This window comes from Sinocyclocheilus rhinocerous, unplaced genomic scaffold (genome assembly GCF_001515625.1).
Source record: "Sinocyclocheilus rhinocerous isolate Xijiao unplaced genomic scaffold, SAMN03320098_v1.1 scaffold3470, whole genome shotgun sequence".
Lineage (NCBI taxonomy): Eukaryota > Metazoa > Chordata > Actinopteri > Cypriniformes > Cyprinidae > Sinocyclocheilus > Sinocyclocheilus rhinocerous.
The window spans coordinates 348462-375668 of NW_015655997.1; the positions used below are offsets into that span (position 1 = coordinate 348462).

General features: G+C 35.9%; 1 protein-coding gene across 1 annotated transcript; it reads right to left on the reverse strand.

Moving 5' to 3' along the window:
* Nucleotides 1–940: 940 nt before the first annotated feature.
* LOC107719097 (synaptosomal-associated protein 25-A-like) lies at nt 941–24514 on the reverse strand. Its single transcript, XM_016526432.1, has 8 exons — nt 24354–24514; nt 12908–13051; nt 10877–10918; nt 8060–8108; nt 5887–6004; nt 2445–2564; nt 2076–2220; nt 941–1182 (listed from the first exon to the last, which is right to left on the reverse strand). Exons 2-8 carry the CDS (start codon nt 12977–12979, stop codon nt 1114–1116), a joined length of 615 nt encoding a protein of 204 aa, XP_016381918.1. The 5' UTR covers nt 12980–13051; nt 24354–24514; the 3' UTR covers nt 941–1113.
* Nucleotides 24515–27207: the final 2693 nt, after the last annotated feature.

Genomic DNA, 27207 nt, shown 5'->3' on the forward strand with positions numbered 1-27207 from the left:
ACAGGATACATCTTCTTATAAAAGTAAGGTCTCTCAGAAATATGCGTCTTTTGCTTTACATTGCAAATGATTTATTTATTTTTTTCAGAGCATCCAAAACCTATGATACAGTAAACAACCAGTCCCCACCTTTCAGAACATAATTTTCTACACCAAACTGCATATTCATTTTAGAAAACAAGTCATTTTTGCAGGACCACCACACCAGCCTTGTTTCGTTGCCATCACATTTCCTTTTTAAGTCACTTTTGCATTATTTTACAACAAAGGTCACAGTCTGTGAATATATACCGACTGAAATGGTGGCACTATTGCAAACTTGCAGTAATATGGAACGTTCCACTGTGTCCTAATACTGAGCATGCTTTTGTCAATTTTGCTACTGCCATGATTTTATATTTTTTTGTCATCTTTTTAAAACAAATTTTATTTATAAGACGCTAAGATCTACCATTTGTCATGCATAACGCACAATTCACATCACTTGGAATGCAGTGTTTTTACTACTACAGCTACAGAATCTAGTTGCACATTGTCTAAACAGTAACTGATCATGGTTGTGATGAGGGATATGAACCAATGACATTGATTGTAAGTGCTTGTTGTATTAATATCATTTGCAAAATCTTTTTTCCCATTCTTCATTGTCATGACAACGTCATGGTGTGACACAGTTTTACCAAGACGATACTGAGATATACTGAAAGGAAAGACAACTTGTATAGCATTCCTATATAGTTCCTCCAGCAAAAATGTGATATATATATATATATATATACACATACATAGGCTATATGTATACACATACAAGCAGATATATGTATACATACATACATATATGTATACAGGCAATAAAGAGAATAAAAACTTCACAAGTGAGTAAGAGCCATCGAGTCAGCACTATATACAACCTTTGGAAAGAATGATACAGAGTACAAGAAATCATTTTACGAGGACAATCATTGAAAAAGCTGACAGACGACACATAGAACGACATTTACAATGGGGGCCGGGTGATATGTGCATGTGTGCAAACCTAGAAGGTAAATACCATGATAAGCGCATTGCCTTTTGACAAACTGCACGGATGGTAAAAGCAGGCAGACCAGAGGCTTAGCCACTGCCGAGCATCTTTGTGGCCCTCTGGTTGGCTTCATCAATCCTGGTCTTGTTGGAATCAGCCTGAAATAGTTCCAATAGTGCTTTATTAGCAACGATGTATTCATTAAAATCAAGCTATTATACACAGTTGTAATATGTACAGTATGTTATTAATAGTTATTAGTTATGTACTTAGAAATATATATCAGGGTTATTATAGTTAACTACAGTATATATAAAAAACATTTTGTTACTTGAAATAAATGTTAATTGAAATAAAAAACTTAAACTTATTTTATTTCTGCTAGTTAACAAGGCAACATTTATCATTTTAATTTAGTTTAACTTGATGTACTAAAATAACAAAAAAACTGAAATAAAAATTAAAAACCAAAATGAACATGAAAGCAGAAAATACATAAAATCAAATTCAAATATTAACAAAAACTATAATAGTATCTCAACTATACTAAAATAACACTGATAGACATATATAGTTTAATTTTTACAGTCATCATGAAATCAAAATTGACATTTAATTTAATGAACATTCTTAACTTTGGTGCATGTTTGTAATTTATAAGTTTAGTAATTGCCAATTATTTATGTTATGGAAGTTAAATTTTATATATAAAATATTGTTTCAACATGAAATAAAAACTGCCCGTTTCATTCATTAATGAACATTCTTATCATTGATACATGTTGTCTTTTTAATTTTTAATAAAACTAATAATATATATTTTTATATATAAAATGTACAATGTATGTAAAATATATAATATAATAAAATATAATATTTAGTAATATTAATAAATATTAATTTCGTAATTTCCAATTACTTGTGTTATGGAATTCAAATGGGCTGCAAACAGATATTGAACTGACTTTTAAAACTGCCCTTTTTATAGGATTTAGGATGGTGTGTTTTATCATTAGAAAATCCAACAAGTGAATCTGGAGCCAGTCTATACCTTCTCCATGATCCTGTCGATCTGGCGGTTCTGGGTGTCAATCTCGTTGCCCATATCAAGGGCCATGTGGCGCAGGTTACCAATGATGCCTCCCACCTGCTCTAAGTTCTCATCCATCTCATTTTCCCTTGCGTCGTCTGTTACCCTGCACCCACAAGCAAAGCAGAACGTCAATTTAAATCCACAAGTGCCAATAATTTCTCAAATCTGACTGCATACACATCTATACATTTGACCTCTTAAGCCTTTTATTTGAGCATACACAGCTGTTGCGACCAGATTTATTTAACCTTTTAGCTGCACAATCAAACCTCTATCATATCCAGCTAACCCTCTGGACAAAGCGTCCTGGAATCCGAGGCCTCTCACCTGCGGATGAAGCCCCCGCTGATGGCCATCTGTTCGCGCTCATCCACCACACGGGCGGGCTGGCTTGCAACCACTCCATCCTGGTTGTTTCCCCAGGCCTTGCTGGCTCCACTCTTCATTCTGCACAGAGTCGGGGGAAGCGTGAGTACTAGGTTAACCAGACACTTCCATATCAGCAGCAGTGTTCACAGATCAACAACAAACATGGATTACCAGGCAAGCATAACAGGGATGGGCTCATTCTCAAGGGGCTTTTGTAATTTGTAAGGCTATATCTTGTGGACATATAACATACATATACTTGATGCTGAGACACGTACCTTTCTGAAAATGTGGGATGTAAATAAAGGTGGACAGCTATTTCCAAACATAGAAAAATGGGACTCAGAGGTCACCTCTGGCCACCCCATGGCACATGAGCTGTCACCCCTCTCAAATTATGACAAATAACAAAGAGCACAGGCCTTGGCGACAGACAACACAGAGTAACAGGACTGCCACATCAGTGGAGACAAGTGTAAATAACTTCAACAGAAAAAAAAACTGGAGGAAGAGAACCGCATCCTATCTTGCCCTTTCACTGGCCACCTCTCACCTTGTTGTTTCTAACTCTTAAATATGAGTTAAAATGAATATTATAATGTAGGAAAGACAATGACAGATCAGCAATGCTATGAGATTATTAACCCAGAACCACAAATGAATAAAACTATCAATTATTGGTAATTATAGCCTCTTTTACACAGCAATTATGCAAAACATATGCTTTCTTATCAAATATGACAACAACCTATTATAGATTATTACTATTTATTGTTGTAGACATGGCAGTGGAATATTCTGTTCATTCAGTGGCCAGAGGTGAGGTACAGAATAACAATAATCAAATGTAAGATTGAACGCAATATTTTAATTGCCACTGCAAACAATTTTATTTAATAGTCTGTCAATAGTCTGTTACTTCTTTTTCTACACAACTGCAATAGCTGGATTTGGACTATGCATTGCTGCAGTATTTATTTACACTACTGTACATCTCACAATCTGTGATATATTTTATGGAAATAATTGCTATGTCTCTGTTGTCTGTTACAAAATTCTTAAGTCAAATTGGACTCTTATTGCACTTCTACATTGTAGGCTGCTCTGAATGTTATCTCGTTGTTATCAATGTTAACAATGACAATAAAGAACTTGATTCCTATATGACAGCCTTGAATTCATTCTAATTGTGTCAAGAAAATCATAAAGCTAATTTATAAATTCTAAACATTGATGATTTTTGCATAAAAAGGCAGATTTATTCATCAGCTGTTGTTCTGGCAGTGGGTTGCTGATGTAGATTTTAGTTCTAATATTTCTTGATTTATCTTAAGAGAGATGGCCAAGCCTCCCACTGCAGTATTATTTATAGAGACGGACTAAAGCTACAATTCCTCCGGCTGCCTTCTCTCCATAATCTCTCTAAACAGCATGTTGAGCTTTATCTTATGTGAAGGAACAGTTAATACTCAAACTGGCAAACAATGCCTAAAATATTGATAGTTAGAACCTAGAATAAATTACTTTCCCTTTTCTTTCAACTATTAAATAATCTCCTGAAAATTTGATTTTCAGATAATTACTTTTTTAACTTTATATTTAAAAAGTGACTGTAATTTTGTTAAAAATGTGAACTAAGTTTAATGTGAACCACTGTCTGACCCAAAATTCAACCTCCCTAAGCGCACGGGTTCATTTGCGCCTCTGCATCAGTCTGGGATTTTATGACAGGCTATCACATTAAAAAAAACTGAATATCTGCACTGTATCTTTCTGTCTGACCTAGATCTCGTCTGCTCCCCTTGGGGAACCAGCAAACGCATTGGCTCTCTCCACTGTACAGTACTGCGGCTATAGACTGGACTGCGTGTCCTGTTCTTTGCCAAAACTATCCCTGTCAACATGAATGAGACAGGCTTGAAAGTATTAGATCATTTGAATGACTTTCAGTAGGAGTTGTCATCAGCATTGTTACTATGCATTATTATTCTTTAACAAATTATAGCAATTAGCAAGAGATGCATGAGCATGCATTTGGCATTCAGGGACATGCTATTGCAGTCATACAGGTAGCATTGATGGATGTGCTTTCAAAGTTGAAAAAAAAAAAAGCTAGTGTATGAATATAAATTTTCAAGCAGATGCTGTTATATAGGCTATTTTGATCTTGTGTGTGTGAGAGCGTTGCTCTATCATTTTGAGTCGATTTGACCAAGAAACATATTTTATGAATGAAAGAGAAGTGCTTTATAATAATATAATTATGTTTCTATTCAAATTTGTTTGACGATCAAACGGTATAATCATTTAAATGGGGGCTGTCATTAAAAAAATGACCTCTATTACAAACAATAATGACAGAATTAGGAGATTTAGCCTATACATTGAACACATTAAATAACAGCTCAGATAAACTATAAAGCATTTTAACAGTGTATATATTTAACAATAATTTTAGCGACATGATACTCTCGTTATTTTTTTAATGGTTTTCCTGAGGTAATGCAACGTCACGTGACATGCTGTTCACGTGCGTGCTGTTTTATTGACGTCTTTTCGCGGTTAAAACACGGAATACACAACAGATGATACATTTCAGTAAGTTTTACTGTCTTTTAATATGTCCTTTGATGTTCATTTATGTTTTTCGTCCTATAATTAGTCCTATAATAATTAGTTAGGAAAAGAAGCATCGGTTTGCTCTCGCTTTGGCATTCACAGCGATGTCACACCACATTAATGAGCGCCAAAACGCCATTTATTATTTAAATTAGTAACAAAATTGGCATAATTCAAAGACTTTATTTTATCATTAACGCAAAACAGTAAAGTGTTTGCTTATAATCGCGTGTTTCCGCAAATGACTCAAAATGATGAGTGCTGCGCTTATGTGCTATGTTTAATAATCTGGATGGGCTGGATAGGAATAATAATTTATCAAATAAAGATATATAATATTAAGTTAAATAATAAGATAATTTACTTTTATTTAAATTAATTTGTATTGGACTACATTTAGTGACTTACCTCAACTTTGGCACATCCATGCAGTTTTAGTGGTTTGGTTTAGTTTAGCGTTCATAAATACCTTGGTTTTAAAAGAATGGTGACCTTGGGTTGTGCAGCATGCCTTATATTCATACATTTAATTGATAAACTTTCTCAAAGGACCCAGAGCAAAGGCAATCGGGCTGTTATACTTTACTTCTGTGAGCATGTGTGACCATGCCTCATGCTCATGGTCTGTGCTTAGGACATGGGTAGTGAACTTGGCAAGCCACCCTGGGCACGCCTGACTATAGGGCTACAGGCCTCTCAGTATGATTTATTTTTATAGGCAGGGAGGTAGGCAGGCAAACAGCACCTACTTGGTACATGGACAGGAACAAAGACTACCTACTTGTTACACGGACATATGAAAAGGCCACAGCATTTCCCTAAATCTTTTAAATTTTTCTCGGCCTCCTTCATGTCTTGGTTGATATGGTTCATGCCATCTTCAACACGATCAAGTTGTTCTGGTCAGGACAAAGGGATGACAGCAGTGGAATGAATTTACTGGCTCTTGTTTTACAAGAATATATGAGAAATGAGCACTGCTGAACTGGATGCGAATTTGTTCAATGCATCTAGAGGGGATGCATGCATTAGAATGAACCTACATATGCAAAAAAAGAGTTAGGAAAGAGTGAAAATAGCAAGACTTCATCCTTTATTTATTTACAGATGCATAATAGTGAACATAAAATCAAAACGGACTCTATTTACTTAATGCTTTTTTCTGGTCTCATTGTGAACGATTCATCTGTCCATGTATTTAAAAAACAAAACAAGTGTCTTTTTAATCTTTAATTTAAAAAGTAATCATTTTCCTTTTTTTGCTGACATCACTGAGGCTGCACATGCTACACCAATTCCCAATAAATAAAAATAAAAACTAGTCCTGCCCTACATTTTTCCTCATTATTATCCTTTGTCACTCAAAATACATCACATTTTGGAAGTAAAATGGGTTGCAAATGGGTTGACTTTCACATTTAATACTTGGAAAACTACATCAAGTGGATGAAGTCACAGTGGACACAGGCAGTTCTAGCTTGAATTTGATCCCGGCCGCCAATAGCAGACATATTTTCCCATAAGGGCCACTGCAGGAGAGCGACAGTGTCTTTTTAATTAGACCTTGGGGCAGAATAAAACAGTGCCCTAATCTCTCTCAATGCTTTGCGGCTGTAGTTTGCTGACTCATTTGCTGGAAACCGACAGCCTCCTTTTCTCCTCAGTACAATGGAAGAGGGTGCAGCTTATGGTTTGTTTGTCTCTGTTTGGTTAGGGGATGATATGGCTGAAGTGCTGGTGACCCGTGGTGATGCAGTCTGGCGTGTTTGTCGTGCAGACATGGTGTGTTCGATATTGTTAAGAGGTTTAGTGAAGGTATCGGTCACAGGGAAGAGAGAGGCAAACTGGGAATGGTTCAAAAGGAAACAAGCCTACCACATCAGTTACTTTTGTTTAATCCCTGGCATTTAAAGGCACTTTCATTTAGGCAAAGCAAATTAACCTAAAGACGATTAATTTCCTTGTGTCAAAATTCTATAAATTCTCGTTTAAAACAAGAAATTGAACTTTTGACATACCTCATTCCATGATAACAACCTAGCTTAGTGTCACCTCTGGGCTGAGAGTTTAGTTTAAATAAGCTTTAGGCCACAGTTTGAGGGGATGATAGAGTGAGATTGCATTCCCTTTATGAAAAGACTAATTACTGGCCGCAGATGGGGGGGTCCTCACACGCAGGAGCCAATCAGAGGGCTTTTAAGAAGCTATTGCTTAATGCAAGGCCAATTATGTCATTTTTTAAAATAACACTAAGCCAAACAAGGTAGCGTGTGCTTTTAAAGTAGGAGCAAGCTGTTTAGAGCCTTGTCGATTTGAAATGACACTGTTAAAGTAGGTAATATCTGTTTTTAATCATTTTAGAATTGTGCCAGGGATTATACAAAAGAGTATTAGTGCAGTTTATGGGAAAGAGTGTCATTTGTCATTACCAGCTAAATCGATCGTTGCTTTATTTGTTTTCTTGAAAGTTTATTGTTACAAGCTGCTGGCCTAAAAAACGAATGTGATGGCAACTACATTTTAAACTGAACAGTAAATTTGTTTTAATTGCAAACATTAAATGGACAGTTGTAGTGGTCAGTCCTGTTTCTTTGTTAGTACAGTATACTGAAAAAATATTAAATGAAAGAGGAAACGTGTTAGCAAAAAGGTGAAAGATGTAGAGTTACTTCAGAAACGGCAGAGGAAATCAAAATTGCATTGCATAAAATGACTTTAATTGCTTTAGGCATTAATCAGTGGAATGAACTGAAAGAAAATCTGAGATAAAGCTAAAAATCAATTTATGATACATACTATAGTTGCTTATTATGATGACAAATAAAATTTCAAAATACAAATTTATTTTAAAACATTTTAATTTTATATGAAAAGCTAAAGACATATACAATATTATACAATTCTATGTGCAAAGAATGTATGAAAATTGTCATCTAATAAACATCCACACTTACCTCCCTGCTCATCCAGCATAACCAAAGTCCTGATACCAGCATCTTTACTCTATGCATCAAGAGCCATGGAGAAGAAGCGTGGAAAAGAGGGTGAAGTGGAGAGTAAAGAAGGACAAAGAAAAAGAGGTGAGATTCAGCACACAAAACACAAGGCTCATTCCAGAGGCATTCAGAGAGACTTTGTCAGTTGAGGCTGTACTGGTGACATTTCAAATTGCATAATGTTCTTCTGTTTTTCCTTAGACTAAAATAAGCAGACGCTAATTACTGTGGAGCATACAGCTCTGATCAATATCATTTGTAAATGGACTCTCTGTGCTAATGTGAGACAGAATCTATTTAGAGTATTTTTTGAGCTTTTGTAGCTTGAGACAATTCATCCTTAAACAGTTCAAATCCGATCAATATCATTTGTAAATGGACTCTCTGTGCTAATGTGAGACAGAATCTATTTAGAGTATTTTTTTAGCTTTTGTAGCTTGAGACAATTCATCCTTAAACAGTTCAAATCCATCAACGAAATATTATAATAAAAATGGCAGCAATGAATGAATCCACTTTTTTGTTTAGAAGAATAAATGAGTGTTGGAGTACAACCAAATATTTACGCCGCCTTTCCACTGTCTCTGACCTTGCGCTCATAGTTTTGATTAGAATACATCACATCCAGTCGGGTACGATCTAACCGCAGAAGTTCAAATATTTTAACGCATCCGAAGCTCAAATAGGATCTGAATTTTCCGCTTATGCATATGATTGGAACTCCACGCAGCACCCGCACTACTCTCCATTGGAAATGAATGACTTCCGGTCTATCGCTTGTCGTTTGTCGGAGACAGTGGAAAGGTGGCTTTAGGCAATGCAACAAACACAGTGTGATCTCATTGAAGGTGTTACACAGAACAAGCAATGTATTTTCATTCATCTTATACTGAGGACAGATTTTGTACACTATTTGGTGTGTCTGTTAATATGACAACAAATCATCTGTCACTTCATTAAAGCTTATGAAATGAGTTACACTCATACAGAGGACACCTACTCCTCCCAAACCCCAGTCAAAATTATTAGGGCACATTAGCACAAGGACATAAAGGCCAGTACAGATGTCCTCAGAGATTCCAATTCATATTTTGCTATAGATGTCATCCATGACGTGTTTATTATTTAATAGCACCCTGAAAAGGTCCGCGTTATAAATCAGCTCCCACTGTTCTAGTCTTCAATGAGAAACGCAACCAGTGTTCATCACTATTTGGTCACTGGCATCCTAGATCTCATCCCCCATTTACAAAATATGACTTTTCCGTGAACCTAATGATCAGCAAGTTAAATTTGCTGAGCTGTTTTTCCTTGAGTTTGGAAAATAACAGGCAGCTGTGACATATTTCAGAAAGTGCAGCTTCAGCGCTTTGAAGGGAACAGGATATCGATATTTGGGATAATCGTAAGGCTCGGTAGTGCATAAATCAGCAGGACATGGAGCAGCACCCCCCTCATTCTGGATGGGATCACAATGTGCCCTAAATGGATCCTCAGGGATTAATTTGTTTGTGCCATAAACCGCTGAATTTCCACGCAGCAGTAAAAGCCTGGAACAAACTCAATGCTTCTACTGGTATAAATAATGAATGTGATTTACCTCAGTTTTGGCCTAACACAGGAATACTGCTGATCGTCTATAAGTGCCAAGAATATTTGGTCTAACTAAAACATGAAAAGGCTGGTATGGGCTGACATAATTAGATCGACTGTGCCAGCGGTGACAAATTATTCTTGATCTATGTGCACCCTCCCTCTCCAGATTTGTTCTGTCTATCAGTCTGTCAGCTTTAGAGTCTTCAGGCAACTTGTTTATTTGTCAACTCAGAGGCGACTTATCAGTAATGGACATGGGGAGGTGCTCTTTGCAGAGATATTGGCTGCGATTATCGATATGACCTTGAGATATGCTGCGGAGACTTCATCACAGTTCTTCCCCTCAGATATGCACACATCTCTGGTCTTTCTCTCTTTAACACGCTCAACCCATCTAGCCTAGATTAGCCAAGTCCAGCTTGTGCTCAGCTCCGTCTGCAGACTAAAGCTCTCAAGATCAAAATACACTGATATAAGATATTTGTAAAAAAAAAAAAATTTGGATCCTTGACATCCATGTATTGATCTGTTGATTAATCTTTTTTTTTTTTTTCAATTTGACCAAATAATTATGTTTAGTTTCTAGGGCTGTCAATTTATGTTCATTTAATTCATGTTAATTTAGTACATTTCATTTATATATATATATATATATATATATATATGTATAATTTTTTTTTTACTTTTATGCTCACCGAGGCTGCATTTGTTTGATCAAAAAATACAGGCTAAACTGTAATACTGTTAATTATCGTTACGGTTTAAAATAATGGTATTCTATTTTAATAAATTTTAAAATGTAATTTATTCCTGTGATGGCAAAGCTGAATTTTTAGCAGCCATTATTCCAGTCTTCAGTGTCACATAATATTCGGTGCTCAAGAAACAGTTGCTGCTTAATATTTAACTGAAACCATTGAACATTTTTTCAGGATTCTTTGATAAATATTAAGTTCAAAAGAACAGCATTTATTCGAAATAGAAATCTTTCATAAAAATGTAAAAGTCTTTACTGTCATATTTGATCAATTTATTGCATCCTCGCTGAATAAAAGTGTTTATTTCTTTCAAAAATATCTTATGACAGATCATATATTAAACATTTGTGATCAGAAAGAAAGAGCATATGCAAACAGTGAGAAATAATTTTAATATAAATATGATAAAATGTCTCTTTACCTCTTCCACAAGCTGCAGCATACGGCGGGTGCTCTCCAGTGACTGTGGGGGGGAGGAAAAAGATGTTAAAACCAGAATTCATTAGGAACTGACAGAGATAAAAACCTCGACAAGCTGTAGTGTGTGGGAGGATTTTTAACACACAATATAATAGATATATAATCAATGGATGTTCTTTACAGCACTAACGAACCAAAACATTTAACCCTCTACAAAAAATGTACAAAAAAATCTGCAGTGCTCAATGGCTGAACATTCAATTGCACAATAATAAATTTTTTTATTTTATTTTATTTATTTTTTAACGATCTGAGTGAAATAATGTCACTCTGGTCAGTGCTCTGAAGTATCAGAACATCATTCACCTCTCCTTTCAAACCTTATATCTCAGGCCATCCACCATTATGACCACCTCATCTTTCTGTCTCTCACTGATGTGAAATGCCAAAAATAAATGCTCTTCAAAAATGTTGGAGATGAATCATTTCCTTCTAACTAAACATTACGAATACCGAACATATTTCAACAGTATGCCATTTATATAAGTAAATCTACAGCATTTTTCACACAAATATCATGGACTGAGTGTCTGGATATTATGAATTCATATCTCTGTGGATCAGAAGGCCGGAGGACATTTTTGCAGTGTGGTGTCCTATTTGTGTTTTAATATTCTGCTCAGCTGTGAGAATCATAGCGTGGGGTGGCAGTGAGGAGCTCCATCAGGCTGCAAACACACAGGCACCACCCCCAGCTCTTATACACACACACACACACACACACACACACAGAGCAAATGCTGCAGCGTTATGTAAGGCAGAGTACAGGTGAACCCTCCCTACACATCACACACACACACATTCAAATATGGATTCTAACATCTCACAGTCGCAGCCCACAGAACAAGCTGTGTACAAATAAATAAATCTGTAGCATAAATTACAGCAATTTATCCAAGCTTCAATCAACAGAGCATAAAAATGTGAAATAATTAACTTGTGTCAGCGACCTGGATAAGAGCGAAATCAATTTAATGTCTGCTTCAACTAAACAGATGACTTAGCAAATAAAATAATAAAATATTTATTTATTCTTTACATTATTGTTTATGTTGCACTGGTCGACAGTCGTCAATAGTGGTATTGATGCAGCATCATGTAAAAATGTTTTCAGTTGTAGAAATGCATTATTCAGAGTCAGCCATAATTAATTAATCTAAAATTATAATTATAAATAATAATTACAAATAATTAATAAAATATCTAATATTTTATTATACTAATTTTATAATAATGTAATTCATACAATTAATAATAACTCTATAAAATGTCCAATAACAGGAAGTTACAGCGATAAAAGAAGTAGCATTCAGCTGGCCCCCATGACATTCAGTTTTGTTCTGTTTCGATTAAGTTTTCTGTTCCCGTTTGCCTTCCTGAGTTTCCTAGATTTTTCCTATAGTTACTAATAGCCACACACACCTGTTTCAGTTCTATTTGATTACATTCCTTTTGTATTTAAGCCCTCAGTTGCCCTTTGTTCCTTGCCGGTTATTGTTTATGTTAGGTGTTGTGCTAAGTTTACTCCAGCGATCTCCTGTGTTACTTCTGTGTGGATTTATTATTAAAAGACTTTTGGAACTCTACTTATTCGTTGTGTGCTTTATATAGCACCAACACGTTACAAGACCTGCTCCATGTGAAATAAATCAGTTTTTATTTGACTGCTGATGTGACTACTCTTTTTATTAGTCTCCATCTCATGTGAGTGTACATGATCTTAAACTTTTTTTCAAAAATACTATTCATTTCTTTATTGCTGAATGCATCTTTAAACAAAAAATGGAAATTTACATTACTGTAAAATATGTGTGTATATATATATATATATATATTCATCATTATATTGGTCAGAAACACATCAGTGCTGCACAAAGCTCCGTTTTGGTTCCTTAGTTGGCACTGCAGTCTTTTTTTGCAACCAGTTAAAGTTTGAAAGTGTAGCATAAAGAGAGAAAGTGAATGACCTTACCTCATCGGCCAGCTGGTCTGCACGTTGCTGCATGTCAGAGAGCTCATTGCGCATATCCGAATCATCTGCCATGGCTGCTGGGTGTGCTGGGTGGAGCTGGTCTCCAACTGGGAAGAGTGGGTCTTATTGGAAGTCTGGGGGAAGCTGAAAGAATCAGACATAGACAGAGAAAAGGAAAACATTAACGATGGAGCTCACTTGAATAGTGAAATGTGTCATCCAGTTTTAAGAATTAAAGTGGTCATATGACGTTGCTAAAAAACATTATTTTGTGTATTTGGTGTAATGAAATGTGTTTATGCGGTTTAAGGTTCAAAAAACACATTATTTTCCACATACTGTACATTATTGTTTCTCCTCTATGCCCCGCCTTTCTGAAACGCGTCGATTTTTACAAAGCTCATCGGTCTGAAAAAGCGAGGTGTGCTGTGATTGGCCAGCTATCCACTGCGTTGTGATTGGCCGAATACCTCAAGCATAGTCTTTGCAACTTTAGGGATCTTATCTATTCACGAACAGCTTGTAACACTCCAAAGAGAAAGGAAAACTTGAAATCGCATCATATGACCCCTTTAACAAAGACAAAATATCCACACTAAACCAATAATCTTCCTCAGAGAAACAGCCACAGATGTTAAATTCATTAGGAAGATTATAATGACTTATACTGTCTTTTTACGAGTTATGCATCTAACAAAGTCATTTCACACAGGCTAATGTCATGAAATGGACAGTAGGACATTGTCTGCTTTTAAGGAGTCCATCGCCTCTTCTCGTATGCTCTTGCGAATAGTGCTGAGGTGGTGGCTGCTGTGTTTAGCTGATTAAATTCTTCCCTGAGGTTCTGGGTGTACCAGGAGAAATTTGTCCCTCATGGAAACTGTGAGTTTGACAGATATATTCCTGAAAAGACTGGCCTGACAGCTAGCAAGATATCTCAAGGGGTCTAGAAAGAACAGCTTACCGAATAATTGTGAGTGTGTGTTAAACTGCACAAGCATGTGAGCAATTATGCCATCCTTATTCAGAGTTAAAAGTAAAACAAAAGGCTATATATAAAGGCTATATAAAAGGCAGATATATATTTATTTATTTATTTATTATTTATTTATATTTCTTACTGTAGTGGCAAAAAAATAAAAATAAACCTAATTATACTTGGATATACAGTCAAATCAAAATTTATTCAGACACCTTTAACATTATCACAGTTTATTCGCTATAGTTTAGAAAATGGTAATAAAATATGACAAGAACTAAGTTAAACTGTGTCAGACCAAATTCATCTTGATAATGTCAGATAATACTTAAGCAAAACATGGTCAGGTTGTTTACTGGTAGTCCACTGTATGAAGAATGTTTGGGTATAATATGTCACATTTTACTTTATTTTGCTATCCTCACTTACATAAATGAACTATAGTGTCCTGCACCCACTAGTAAAAAAATATATAAAAAATTATATCTGCTGTCTGAATAATTTTTGGTTTGACTGTATATCTTAATTTATCATGTTAGATATTTTTTGGCCAAATATCCAACTCAACCTTCAACACTATCAGTGAAATATCCAATGAATTCCACGCAGGTATTAAAGAGCGATACTGCCTCCATTAATTGCATAATTGTACTCAAGCAATTAAATTTAACATGCTTGCCTGACCTTTTACAGTGAAATACTCCAGAGACTCTAAAGGCTGCAATATTACACTCCCATCTCCACCAGTGAAATGAATGTCATCTTCTGCTTTGGTTAAAGATCATGGAGCACCAATCTAAAATTGATTGACCCATCATCCAGATTGTGTACTCGTGCAGGCTCTCTCAGGGTAATAGAAACATGTTTGTGATGAATTTGCAGTATGTTACCATAGGCTGTGGTGCCCTAGCTGGTGCCAGTGAAACACTAATATAAAAATGTCTCTCGCATACCCTCGCTCAACCTCTGATGAATGATCTTATTCAGATTCTGATGAGTGCATAAAAATGTCAGGTCAGTGAATGTCATAATGAATTATTTGTGGCAGTATTCTTGAAATAACCTAAAAGCTGAGCGCAATTTGAGAGACTAGACCAGAGAAAAAATTATGGGCCAGTACAAAGAGGTGCCTTACTGTCTCTTTTTTCATGCGGAAAAGCAAAACAATGTTGGAAAATTGTCTTTACTAGGTCAGTGAAACCTCAGGACTCCTGCTAATTTACTTTCTTTGGTTACTTCCAAGCTGTTCCTTACTGCTGAAAACAATCTTTTAATTTACTTCCTCCTCCATATCTTTCGTCTTCTCATTTTTTTAACTGAGCAAACATAATGTTACTTGCTGTATTATGAATATGAATAACACCATTAGCAGGCCTTGGCATTGTCTGTTAACTAAACCTGAACAATGTAAAAAGCTAACATCACTGCAGGCCGGAGAAGTGAGCGGATGGAACCCTCAATTATTGACCTGTTAGCAGATGCTCTCTAAACAGAAAGGTCAAAAGGTTAGGGTTTTATTATTATTTGTATTTTCAGCTTATCTATTTTGCACTTCTCTTCTGCTTTCAGGTTAAAATGATTTGTAGCTGTTGCCTATATGCCAGGATTATTAATAATGCATTAGGTAGTGGTAACTATTTCTATCATTTTTTTCAGTGCACTACCAGTCATTAAATATAGAAGAAAAACAATGCAAATATAAAAATGCTCTCATTTCTGCTTAATTGATGATTATTTTCTGCTTGCTGAATGATGGCAGATGAAGCATGAGGCACTCAGAACAATACTATGTAAACATGTATATTCAAACTAAAATCAACAAGACTGAACAGGGATTACAAGAAAATTAATACAGGTAAACTGTAAAAAAAAAAGTTTTGAATAAAGCAGGGGTCTTCAACTTTTAAAGTAAAAGTAAAATATAAATGTATTTACATACTTTATGATGTCTAGCCACTAAAATAATCATTGGGAGAGACAATAAAATATTTAGCAGGACATTTAAGATCAAACAGTAATTGGACTCAATTATTTTCCTCCTGTTAAAGACTTCTGGAATAAAAGTTTTACAATAATGACTAAAAGCAGTAAACATAACAAGAGAAGTTTCTTACTAAATTAGGCTACTGAGCATTACTTGACCATTACGTTATTAATACTGGAAATAGTATATAGCTGTATGTTTGTTTACTGAGACAATGAAAAGCCCTATGGTTCAAACACATGTTCTTTTAGAATAGCTGTGTGTGTGTGTGCGTGTTTGCGCGCGTGTGTGTGTGTGTGCGTGTGTGTGTGTGTGTGTGTGTGTTCACTCATCCTCCGTCTCTGAGCTGGCTGCCATTTTGTTTTCTCTCTTCAAACATGCAGCCTCTCCCTTCACTGCAGGCAACAAAAACTGTCCTCCTCCAAAACTTAAAGCTTAAATACTACAACACTAAGACACTAACCACTCTAAGTTGTTGCTCTCGCTCTTTTTTTTTTCTCATATGCTTCGCTAAACGCTAACTTCACCTTATATCACCTGAAATGGAATGAACTTATCATGCCTGACCTCTAAATCTCTGAGTCAGGCGAAACAGACGTGTTTTACGAGATTACCTTTGAAATCGGGTTATGATATTTCCCCTCTACAGTGTTATGTATGTTGCAACAGATTGACTCTCGTAGAGTGAGATATCTAGCTTGACATGTTTCAAAATCAGAGTCTCTATGGGAATCCTATTTCACCAATGCAAAGCCAGAAAAAAGGAGAAAGAGAAACCTGCTCAAAATCTGGATTTTTGCCATATGTTATTCGTTTTGCTACCTTTTAAACTTGGCAAATTGATGAACATCTGACATTACCATCAAACCATATCCCACAATTAATCGACAGCATAGTTAAGTGTTTTCTCATGTAGATTTAAACCTGTCATAAAATAACATGCATACCACCAGAAAGTTACTGTTACAAAAAAAGCACATTTATTGTACACTGTAAATATATATATTTTAAAGTTTTAAATAAAACAAAGCTTACTAGAGCATGTTTACAAGAAAATACTATTTCAGTCTTTCTACTTCCAAATTTCACATTTAATTCAATGTGTTACTTGCCAATTCTTTGTAATTATTTGTGACATTTACTAGCAATTTGAAAATTGTTTCAACAACATTTTTTTCATTGTAATAAATACGTCAACAGTTGCAGTTATGTTTTAGCTGAACAAATGTAAAATATAAACTGCAGCAGGTGATGCATTATTTAGGGAGGTCCCTAAATTCATTAATGTTATCATTAATGCTTCCATTTGTCTCCAGCCATGCTTTGTCCTTGATTGAAAAGTAACGGATGAAGTCAGAGCCACCTGTAAACTATCGCAATGGCTTATTATTCACAAGGCAATACAACCAGATGAGGACAGGCCTGAGCGATGCCACCCCCTCCTCTCATGACAAGTGATTAATAACATCAGTCCCCTTCCTCCTGAGTGGAGGATTGCGTGGAGTGATCCCAGAGCTCTGTTAACACGTCTCATAATCTCTTACTGTTCACACTCCTTGTACAAATCATGTGTATAATATATAGAAATAGAAAAGTATAATATAACCAGCCTAAGGAGGTAGGCTTCCCCAAGGTTTCCTTCTTATCTACACTGCAAAAAAAAATATTATTTTGTCTAATCCTTAAAATTAAATAAATGTAAGATATTTTAAGATATAAAAAGGTATCAAGATAAGAAAATATCTTGAGTTATCTTTATTTTCCTTACCTCTTCAGCAAATATTTTTTCTTGTTTAAGCATAAATTGGATTAAATGATGTTATACTTATGCTCAAATACAGCACTGATTATTTTAATTCAGCTTTGGAACACTACAGTAAGTATATTGAAAAGTGCTATTTAAAAAAACAAAAACAAAACATAAATAATAAAAAAGGGCTATTTACTGCAATGAATATCCAGTAAAAATAAATATTTACTGATATTTTTTAAAATGTATATTTACTGTTAATTTAAGTCTACATTGGAACAGTAAGCATAGTGGAACAAAAATGAAACCAAAACAAAAAAACTAAAAAATTTAATAAAATGGATATTTACAGCAGGACCAACTAAAGGTCAATTTTTAAAAGATATTTATAATTTAAAAAATGCCACAAAATCATCATTAAAACTAAAAAGAAAATCTACAAGAACAGACCATGTACTCTCTAACAGAAAATCATTAGGCTTGAGATCTGTGACGGTCATTAGTACTGATCTAAATTATACATTCCGTTGTGCATGTGGCTGCATACTAAGTATTCTTTCTAGCAGATTCGGCACTACGCACTCATGTTGCTGCTCCATAAACTAGAATGACTGCAGCAACTTAGGAACCTCATCTATATCCCCTTTTTACACTGGGTTGAAGTGTCTTGTGATTTAGTGGGGATCCAGCAGCCAATGCATTAGATTTCAGAGTCCATTTCACAAGCCCATTTGTGTTCAGCTCTGAAGCAACGGCATCAAGTCCTACTGCAGAGAGCCCACCCTCCTCGCCGCCTGTAAACCTCAGAGTCACACTCCCTCTCATGGGGAAGCCCCAGGATGGATTTATGAACAACACGGCCATTAAAGCAGACACTATTCCCCACCCGACACCCTGTTCCCTTTCGCCTCCCCATCTGGTTCCAAGGTTCTTGGCGAAATTACGAGTGATGAAGTGATGAGTTTGACAGGGCAATGATTGGAGGGCTGGCTATGCAGTCTGTTTGAGTGTGACCTTCCCGTTTTTATTGCAACTTCATAGAACTAATGATCAGAAAGCAGCAGAGGAATGAGAGTGCCGTGAAAGTGGGTGCAGCTATTGTTTTTTTTTTTTTGTTTTTTTCTATAGAAAAAGGCCCACTAAAAACAACATTTAAACGTCCTCACACTTGCAGAAGATTTGTTTTTAACTGCCACTGCCATTTCATTATAATATCATTTCTTTAACCAGTCTTTTTTGATTGGCGTCCTAACATTCTCTTATTGCATTTACATATGTTTTTTTTTTTGTTTTTTTTTCTATAGAAAAAGGCCCACTAAAAACAACATTTAAACGTCCTCACACTTGCAGAAGATTTGTTTTTAACTGCCACTGCCATTTCATTATAATATCATTTCTTTAACCAGTCTTTTTTGATTGGCGTCCTAACATTCTCTTATTGCATTTACATAATATGCCCCTTCAACAACAGACACTGCAGGCAATTGCATCAAAGGCGAATTGGGTGCCAACAAAAGTAATTTATATGAAAATCTCATAACTGCACTGATAATATCATGTAGTTGTGACATTTGTTTTTTTGATCAGACAGGAGGGGTGGGAGGTATGAAGAAAGCACAGAAAAAATTACACCTGAATGATAGCATCAGCAGGTGTTAAATATTTGCGGAGTCATAAACAATAGACATTAAAAAGCAATTAGGAAGCCCAGGATCCAGGAAGCAGCCAAAAGCCTTTGCTCAACAGAATCATGGCTAACAGATTTATTTTCTTATTTCCTAGAGGTGCATTTAGCTAAAGGAATTAAAGCTGTATTAAATAAACCATTCAATTAAATGATGCATTTTCAGATTTCTTTTTGAAAGCACCAGTAACTGATTGATTACGATTCAATCTATTTATTTTATAGATCTACACATCCTTGAACATACATGTAAGATATCTATCCTATTCATACATTTACGCTATCTAATTTATTTTTCTTACCTCATTAGTAAATTATTTTTCTTGTTTAAGCATAAATTTTGTTATACATATGCTCAAAGTAAATTCATAAAATTCCAATAGGGTACAAAAATTAACTGAGATATCATATTTGACAACAAGTCTTAATATGCCATGCTATTTTGCATCTCAAGTAAATGTATCATGGTTTAAAGATAAAATAAATATTTTACAATGCTGGCTTTGCAGGGCATTGTTAATTTTAAATCTTCTTTGCAACATAATGAATAGCATAATGAGAAGTACCTTAATTGGAGCATAATGAAAAGTGCTAAAAAATTAACAAATAATAATAATACAATGTATATTTACTTCAAGACAGTCTAAATTGTCCATTTTCAATTTTTTGGAATATGTATAATCGTGAATGCCACAAAATATCTTCTATGTGAATACAGAGTGCTTCATTAGCTCAGCTACATTCACATAAACTGTAGACAATAAAAAGTGAAAGTGAAGTGTAAAAATCAGTGATTGACGAGCAAAGAGAGAAAATACAAGCGTTAATACTTTAACTATAGCAAATTTGTCTTTCTCCATCCTATTACTTAAATGAGCCAGTGTGTATTATTATCAAATGACTGTTTGGCATCTCAAGCATGGGTCAACAGTCAAATAATCCTGAAAAGAAATATGTAAACATGAAGCAAAGGCTAATATTGAATTTCCAAGTAGTGTTTACTATAGCATGCTACTTAATACTGAAATGCGATTCCACTTTAATGGAATCAGACTGCCTATAATCTTTGCATGTAAACTGAGAAAGAATTAATCATCTGCATGATCTCATCTGTCTGTGCCTTCATATACACTATATGTCTTATATATGCGCCACACTGTAGAAAACGTCATTACCTGAACTCGCAGTACTCCAAAAGAGCTACAATTCTAAAATGGCTTCAGACTGCAGCTATGAGCATGATGAACAGAACAGATGCCATAACATTCGTCCAAATTGCTCACACTAACAGCTTGCAAAAGCAGCCAAATGCATAAAATGAAATTTCACAAGTCCATCTGATAATGCCTACCAAAGACAAATGGCACAGGTAAGAAAAGTCATTTTGATCATCCAAAACTCATTATTGTTTTAATCCTGACATATTTGAAACAATTGCATGACCACAACCACAAATATAAAGGCTTATATGAGCATTTTCATAAACTAGATGTCAAATGCAGTACACACTTTCAGTAGTTCTTCCAGTATGATGTACAGTAAACTACATCAGCTAGCTCTTAATCCTTTGCTTAATCTCACTTTTATTCAGTAAGTTTAAGACTGCACTTATTAACCACTGTGAGCTCTTGAAAATTGTTCACAGAGAGAGGACAGTGTCAGTCCTTATGCTAATTTATGATGCTTCTCTTTCCACCCTCAGAAACCTCCAGCATTATTGATATTTGCAGATGGTGGAGGGGAAACCCACATGTGTGGGCAGAGCTTACAGGCTGAGATGTTTGCCATGAGGGGGCTTCTTTCTGTAGTCATTATGCATCATACAAGTTAATTCTTCTGGGTATCTTGTCTTTTCTCTTCTCATCCTCAGCCGCCCTCTTCTGACGTCCCTTATCTGCCTATTTTTCTTCTCTACCAACATTATCCCCCCCTCTTTCCCATTGCTCATCTTTTCATCCATAGCTGTTTTCGGTCTTTTATGCTCTCGTGACGCATTTGTCCATATTTTCAATCTGTGAGTGTTCAACCAAGTGCACTTGTGCAGGACTGTCACAGAGATATCCAGTAGCCATTTTGTACTTCAGCCCATGTTATTGTTTGCTAGATTCTGTTCAGTGGCCCCCCAAGACCGGCTGCTCTTTTTAATTTGGGGAATTGCAAATCAGTTCTCATTTTTTACCCAGCTGGTGCTTTAATCTAAAACAAGTTTGTGTTAAAGGGTGATATGTAATTAGGAATATGAAATCAAGGACTGTAGGGTGATAGTTATACATGTAATTGACAATAACATTGCAGTTTCCCGTAATAGGCTACTGGTAAAGCTTTGGTTTTCTAATTTTCTCATTTTCATTATATCTATCACAACATTTCATTGATACAGTGATTAATTAAGACACTGGAGCAACCATAATAAAGCACTTCGCTGTCTTTGTCATTGTCAAGATTTGATGAAACAATTGCCAGATGACATATTAATTGGTTTGTAGGATTTATTTAAGTGAACCACTCCTGACTGAGCTCAGCCATTTATTAAAACTGGAATCTGTGAACATGTGCAGTTCAACAAATACATGTAATAAAACCTGAACCTATAAACTGGACTTTTTTCACAATCACTTTGCATAAACAACCCATAAGTAGGCTATATGCTATCTGTATCTTTTTGTTTGTTTATGTGGATAACAGTTTAAATTGTATTAACATTAAATGTTATATTATTTGGAATGTACAAATATTATGTATATTTATGTGTTAAGTAGCAATGGGCATCTATAAATCAAGGTTCAAGAATCATGAATCGCGGTCTGGTCTCGCGTGAGTCACCACTTATTCGGGGAACATCCCTGCAGCCCTGCGCTCTGCAGTCAAGTCATGATAAGCCGCATTAAACCATCAGATTCAACAACAGAAGCGTGCCAGCCGGTCTCTCACAACCGCCGCAAGACGAATACAGTCCAGAACAAGCGAAACCCAATACTGCGCTCATTGTAGTAAAGTATCATTTTCTGTTGCTCATATATGCGTCAGTAACAGCGTGCGCATTTACTAACAGAAGGATTGACCAAAAACAGTCGTGATGAGTAACAATACCGTGGCTTTAGAGCATTTGCATGTGCAAGAGGAAGGCACGTCACAGAAAAAAGAGCTCTTCTGCAGTATCCTGACATGCCCAAGTCACACTGTACTATTTGACTGGATGGTTAGATGATATTTCGGGTTGTTACGGACATCCGGTTAATGGAGGGATTTTACGCTCGCGATAATACTATTGTGTAATCAGTACATTCCGTGAGCCAGAATGTGTTTAACACGTGAGGATGTGTCATAAGACGAAGATGGCTCTGGGTTTGGGAGCATCGTTAAATCTGCATCACACGTAGGGTTTGGAACGGAAACAGTTCGATTTTTATTTTAGTCACATTCGGTACGTTAACGGTTCTCAGAAGCCAATGTGGTTATAACACGAAAATGCTCTGGCACTGCTACTGAATGTAGAGCGGTTACGAATGACTTTGTGAGCCGGTTCTTTTTAGCAATTCAAAAACGTACAAGTGTAGATCGGTTCCCGATCGAATGATTCATGTGAGTCGGCTCTTTATTGAATCAACACCATACCACGCGACATGTCTGACTCTCATGAGTCAGTTATATGTGACTCAAATTATAAATCAGTCGGACATGTTTCTGAACAGGAAGTTATTACTTTCGTCATGAATGACTGGCAATTAATCAAAAGAACTGTTATTGTGTTATGTTGTTAAGTCTCGTGAGACTTAAATTAGTGTAGTTACTGACGGGTTGTTCATACGACAATGTGTAGCTTCACATTATGAGTTCAGTTGTAATCAGTGGTATTTTATATATAAAGAATGAATGAATTAAATATGTTACCATTTTATTTTTGTTTGAATAGTTAAGGCTACTTATTGTAATTGTAAATAATTAAAAGTCTGAAATGATCATATTATTTAGCAACAAACTGTCTTTTTTTTTTTTTTCAAATTTATGTTCCTCAAAAGTATTAAAAGAATCGTTCATGGAACCGTGCAATTATGATTTCTATCCCTAGTCATACGTGAGCCCAAAGAATCATTGTGAGTGAGGGTATCTCCAGCATCCGCCCCCGCTCGTCTTTGCTCAAGCCCCCGCCCATCGTCTACCACCAGGAAGACACGCACGGATAATTACCGCTGCCTCATCAGATACATACGGCAAAGGTTGAGATGATTTGGTCCAAATAAACGTCTGCAGACACCGAATATATCGGTTTCATTAAATAAGTTTGATCACTGCATCATCCCATCTGACTCTCCCCACACTGCTTTCTCTGCAACACGCACATTAATTCTCGACCACTCTGTCGCAGTTTGCCATATTGGCCTCCCCCACTATCAATCGCTGATCACTTTCGTTAAATCCTCACCCGATGCCATCAAAACTTTATTTATATTCAGCGACGAAAAATGAATCTGGCAGGCAAAGCAGTAAGAGCCGATCTGGTTATTAAATGCTGCTGCAAAATTAAACATCCAGGCGTTAGTTTCACTGTCATTTCAGTGACTAATGGCCTGATGCTGTAACTTCAACAGAGTCTTTTATAAAACCTATCTGCGTCTCTTAAACATCTGGTAAAATCAATCATTATTTAGATGGCGCCTCTGCGCAAAACTTTGCCAGACATATAATGGTAATTCAGCTGCAGGGGCTGGATGTGAATTCAAGACAGAAACGCAGTGGCGCAAACGCAGTCCCTGTCCAGGGTGCTGAAACGCAGAAACCGCCCACATCGTGCCGCATTAACCACACAAGAGTGTCCCTAAAATCTGACATCCTCCGAACAGTGCATCAAGCTTAAATTAAAAAGGATACGCAAAATGAAAGGTTACGGATTTCCTTTAATTAAAAAAAAAAAAAAAAACATCCTCTGTTGCTCTTGCCTGCGCTGCGACTTCAAGTCAACCACTTTTTGGCCAGACAAATCTAAAAGAAAGACGAAAAATCAATCGCATCAAATCCTTTTCCTCATCTCCTTCTTTAAATAAAGCTTACCTGATCCCGTAGTCGGTGGACGACCGTCAGTAATGAAGTATCTGTCTGCGAATTTCAAAAGCGAACTACCATCAACCCCCTTCTGTTAGGGACTGAGTTACTGCAACGGCAATGCGCGTGTTCCTCTTCAATGGAGAGCTGCTCTGCCCTCGACAAAGATGGCGTCCACTTCGACGTCAGCGACGTTTAATAGAAATCTGTCAGGGAGGAGAGGCCCAAATAAAATTTAGCACCTGCCGTGAAACATTGTTTAGCAGCAGCATGTGAATGTTGAGTTGACAAGAATAACAAAACTCGTCCTATCTAATTTGGTCTGAGTATCACAGACCTTTTTTTGTCTGTTGGGAAAAGCAAAAATGAAAGTAAAACAATTGATTGAATTAACATGTTTGGGCATATACAGTGGGAATATATTATACCCTCTGAATGTTAGGTATTTTCTCTCACATAGAGTAGAGAGTGAGTTTTTTATTTTTGTTGAATTTAGCATAGTTTATTTTAGGTTTATTTATTCACTTAATTAGAAGAAAAATGTTAATGAAAGAAATGCTAAATATGTTAAGCAGACAAATATTGCACATTCGACTGCATGTCAGCACTGCAAGCACCAGACAGAGAATGAGAATGCTCTCAGTCATTGGTCAAATGGCAGATCTTGTAAGCCAATCAGGAAAGGAATTTTAACACTCATCCTTATTTTGCTCAGTTCAGAGATTAACATGCAATGATGTAAAAACTATTTTACTTACCCTCAGCATGAGGTTGAACTGACTTGTATCAGAAAGCCATGTGACAATGCTCAACACGCTTATTAGGAAAACCCCTCTGGAGAACAAAAAACATGAAAAAAAACTGCAAAACCTGCTACAGCAAGGACACCTAAAAACTGGAAGAATGACTTGCAAAAGCTTAAGTAGGTGCTCAGGCAATAAATGGCTGGTCACACTACACTTGTCTTTCCATTGACTTCCATTCGTACGTATGCGGAGAGTGTGACATCATAATACGACCGTAATGTCCGTAGAAATTTCATATGCAGTCTAGAAGTCTAGGGTGACGCATCATAAGGTAGTCAGACTCAGATTGCATATTTTTAGTGTTCATAATTAATTCAAATAAAATTTTATGTTAGTTTATGCCACCATGCATATTTCATGCAAATTAACGAGATCAAGATTAATGAGATATTTTGAATGTTTAATGCACAGTTAACTATATATAACTTTAGATTTATGTGATATACTCCTTTAATAGCCATCGTTTTCTCATCATCTCAGTAAATATGCTATTAGTTGTGGAGTGAGAAAATATTAGTACAATCAATAATTTTTTTGTGATGATTTAATGGTAAATTTGAGTAAAATAAGCATCAGTAATATTATTATTAATAACTGAATCTGTGATTGTCAACCAGAGTAATGCTGAAAATAACTAAATACACAGGTTGCTCCCAACAAATCTTGAGTTATTTTCTCTTAAAATATATTTATAGTGAACATCACAGACAGTTTAAAGACAGTTGCTTATCATGAAATTTAACCTAACTTGAAACAAAGCAGATCTTGTAGATTTCTTTTCCTCTCAGTTGGCCTTTTTTTTGTAATGTTGAGATTAAAGTGAAGCTTTAAAAAAAGCTCTGTGAATCTTTGAAGCCTTTGAAGTAGTTTTTTTTTCATCTGTAGCATTTGACTTTGCTGCTGCTGTTTTTGCACCTTCAGTGGGAGAGAATTAGTAGTTGCATTATCAGATCTCTTTGTGACTAGACCTTGCTCTCTGACACGTCACTCATGCACTCATTTCCCCCTTAATTAAACCAGAGAGAGGAGAGTGAAAGAGAACAAGAGATAGAGAGGAAACTGGGCAGGGGGGAGGTGCTGACAGAGATAAAGAGACAGAAAAAGTTGTGGCGGGAGCGGGTGGGTGTAGATCGGAATGAGAGAGGGGGATGGAGGGAGTGAACACAGTCCAGAAAGAAGAAGAAAGTGAGAGAGTGAGGAGGAGAGCCGTTGAAGGGAGGGGGAGCACGATTCTGCAATGGATTTGACCAGTGACTCAGCAGTCTCCTAAAAACATGTTTATGCTCTGCTGCTACAAAGGAATCCTTATAACAGACTCTAAAATATGACTCAGAGGAATATGAGAGTCTCAGCATCAATACAACTGCAGTTATATGACTTATTTAGGATTATCCGACTATTTTGTTTTTTTAAAGATCTCTTATTTGCATCTAATGTTCGGTCGGTCAGCTGTATCTTACAATATGCAGCGTAGTACACTGATCTGACAAAAATAAATTCACTATATGACAGTTATCCATTACATTATCTTTGTAAACACAAGCAATATGAGCAAGACAGTTTCTTGGAGTGAGAGAAATGTATTTTTATTAAGGGTCAGTGCTTTACAGTGCATAAGCTGATCACAACCTACTTACCTAAATAAATCAATGGACAAGAAATATTAATTAGATTTTTTTTTATTAACTGAGATGAAAGAGAAAGTTGTTTTTGTGAAAGTGATACAAGAAGTTAATTACTAGCACTATTTAGGAAATAGAAATAGATGTGATACATTTTAGTGGCCATTTTACAACAATATTGGACTACAGGATGCTGCAATTGATTGACCAGAATCAAGTATTCTAGAGAGCTGCATAATATGTAAAATAGGTGAAAATCCATGAAGTAGTAACAGGTTTGACCTGTTCACCATATCAGTTTTATATTGCCTTGTATTGTCGTGACATTTCCTGAGTCTCATTTCAACCATTATGTAATTTGTAATTAATGATTTTTTAAAAGCTATAGTGCACCCAAAAATGAAAATTTGCTGAAAATGTACTCACCCTCAGGCC

What these genes read in the sequence shown, in the direction of transcription:
- LOC107719097 (XM_016526432.1), bottom strand. Translation starts at nt 12,979, where the DNA reads ATGGCAGATGATTCGGATATGCGCAATGAGCTCTCTGACATGCAGCAA. An exon ending in CAGACCAGCTGGCCGATGAG is followed by an intron (nt 10,919 to 12,907) that starts GTAAGGTCATTC and finishes TCCCCCCCACAG; the next exon opens with TCACTGGAGAGCACCCGCCG. An exon ending in TCGACAGGATCATGGAGAAG is followed by an intron (nt 1,183 to 2,075) that starts GTATAGACTGGC and finishes GAACTATTTCAG; the next exon opens with GCTGATTCCAACAAGACCAG.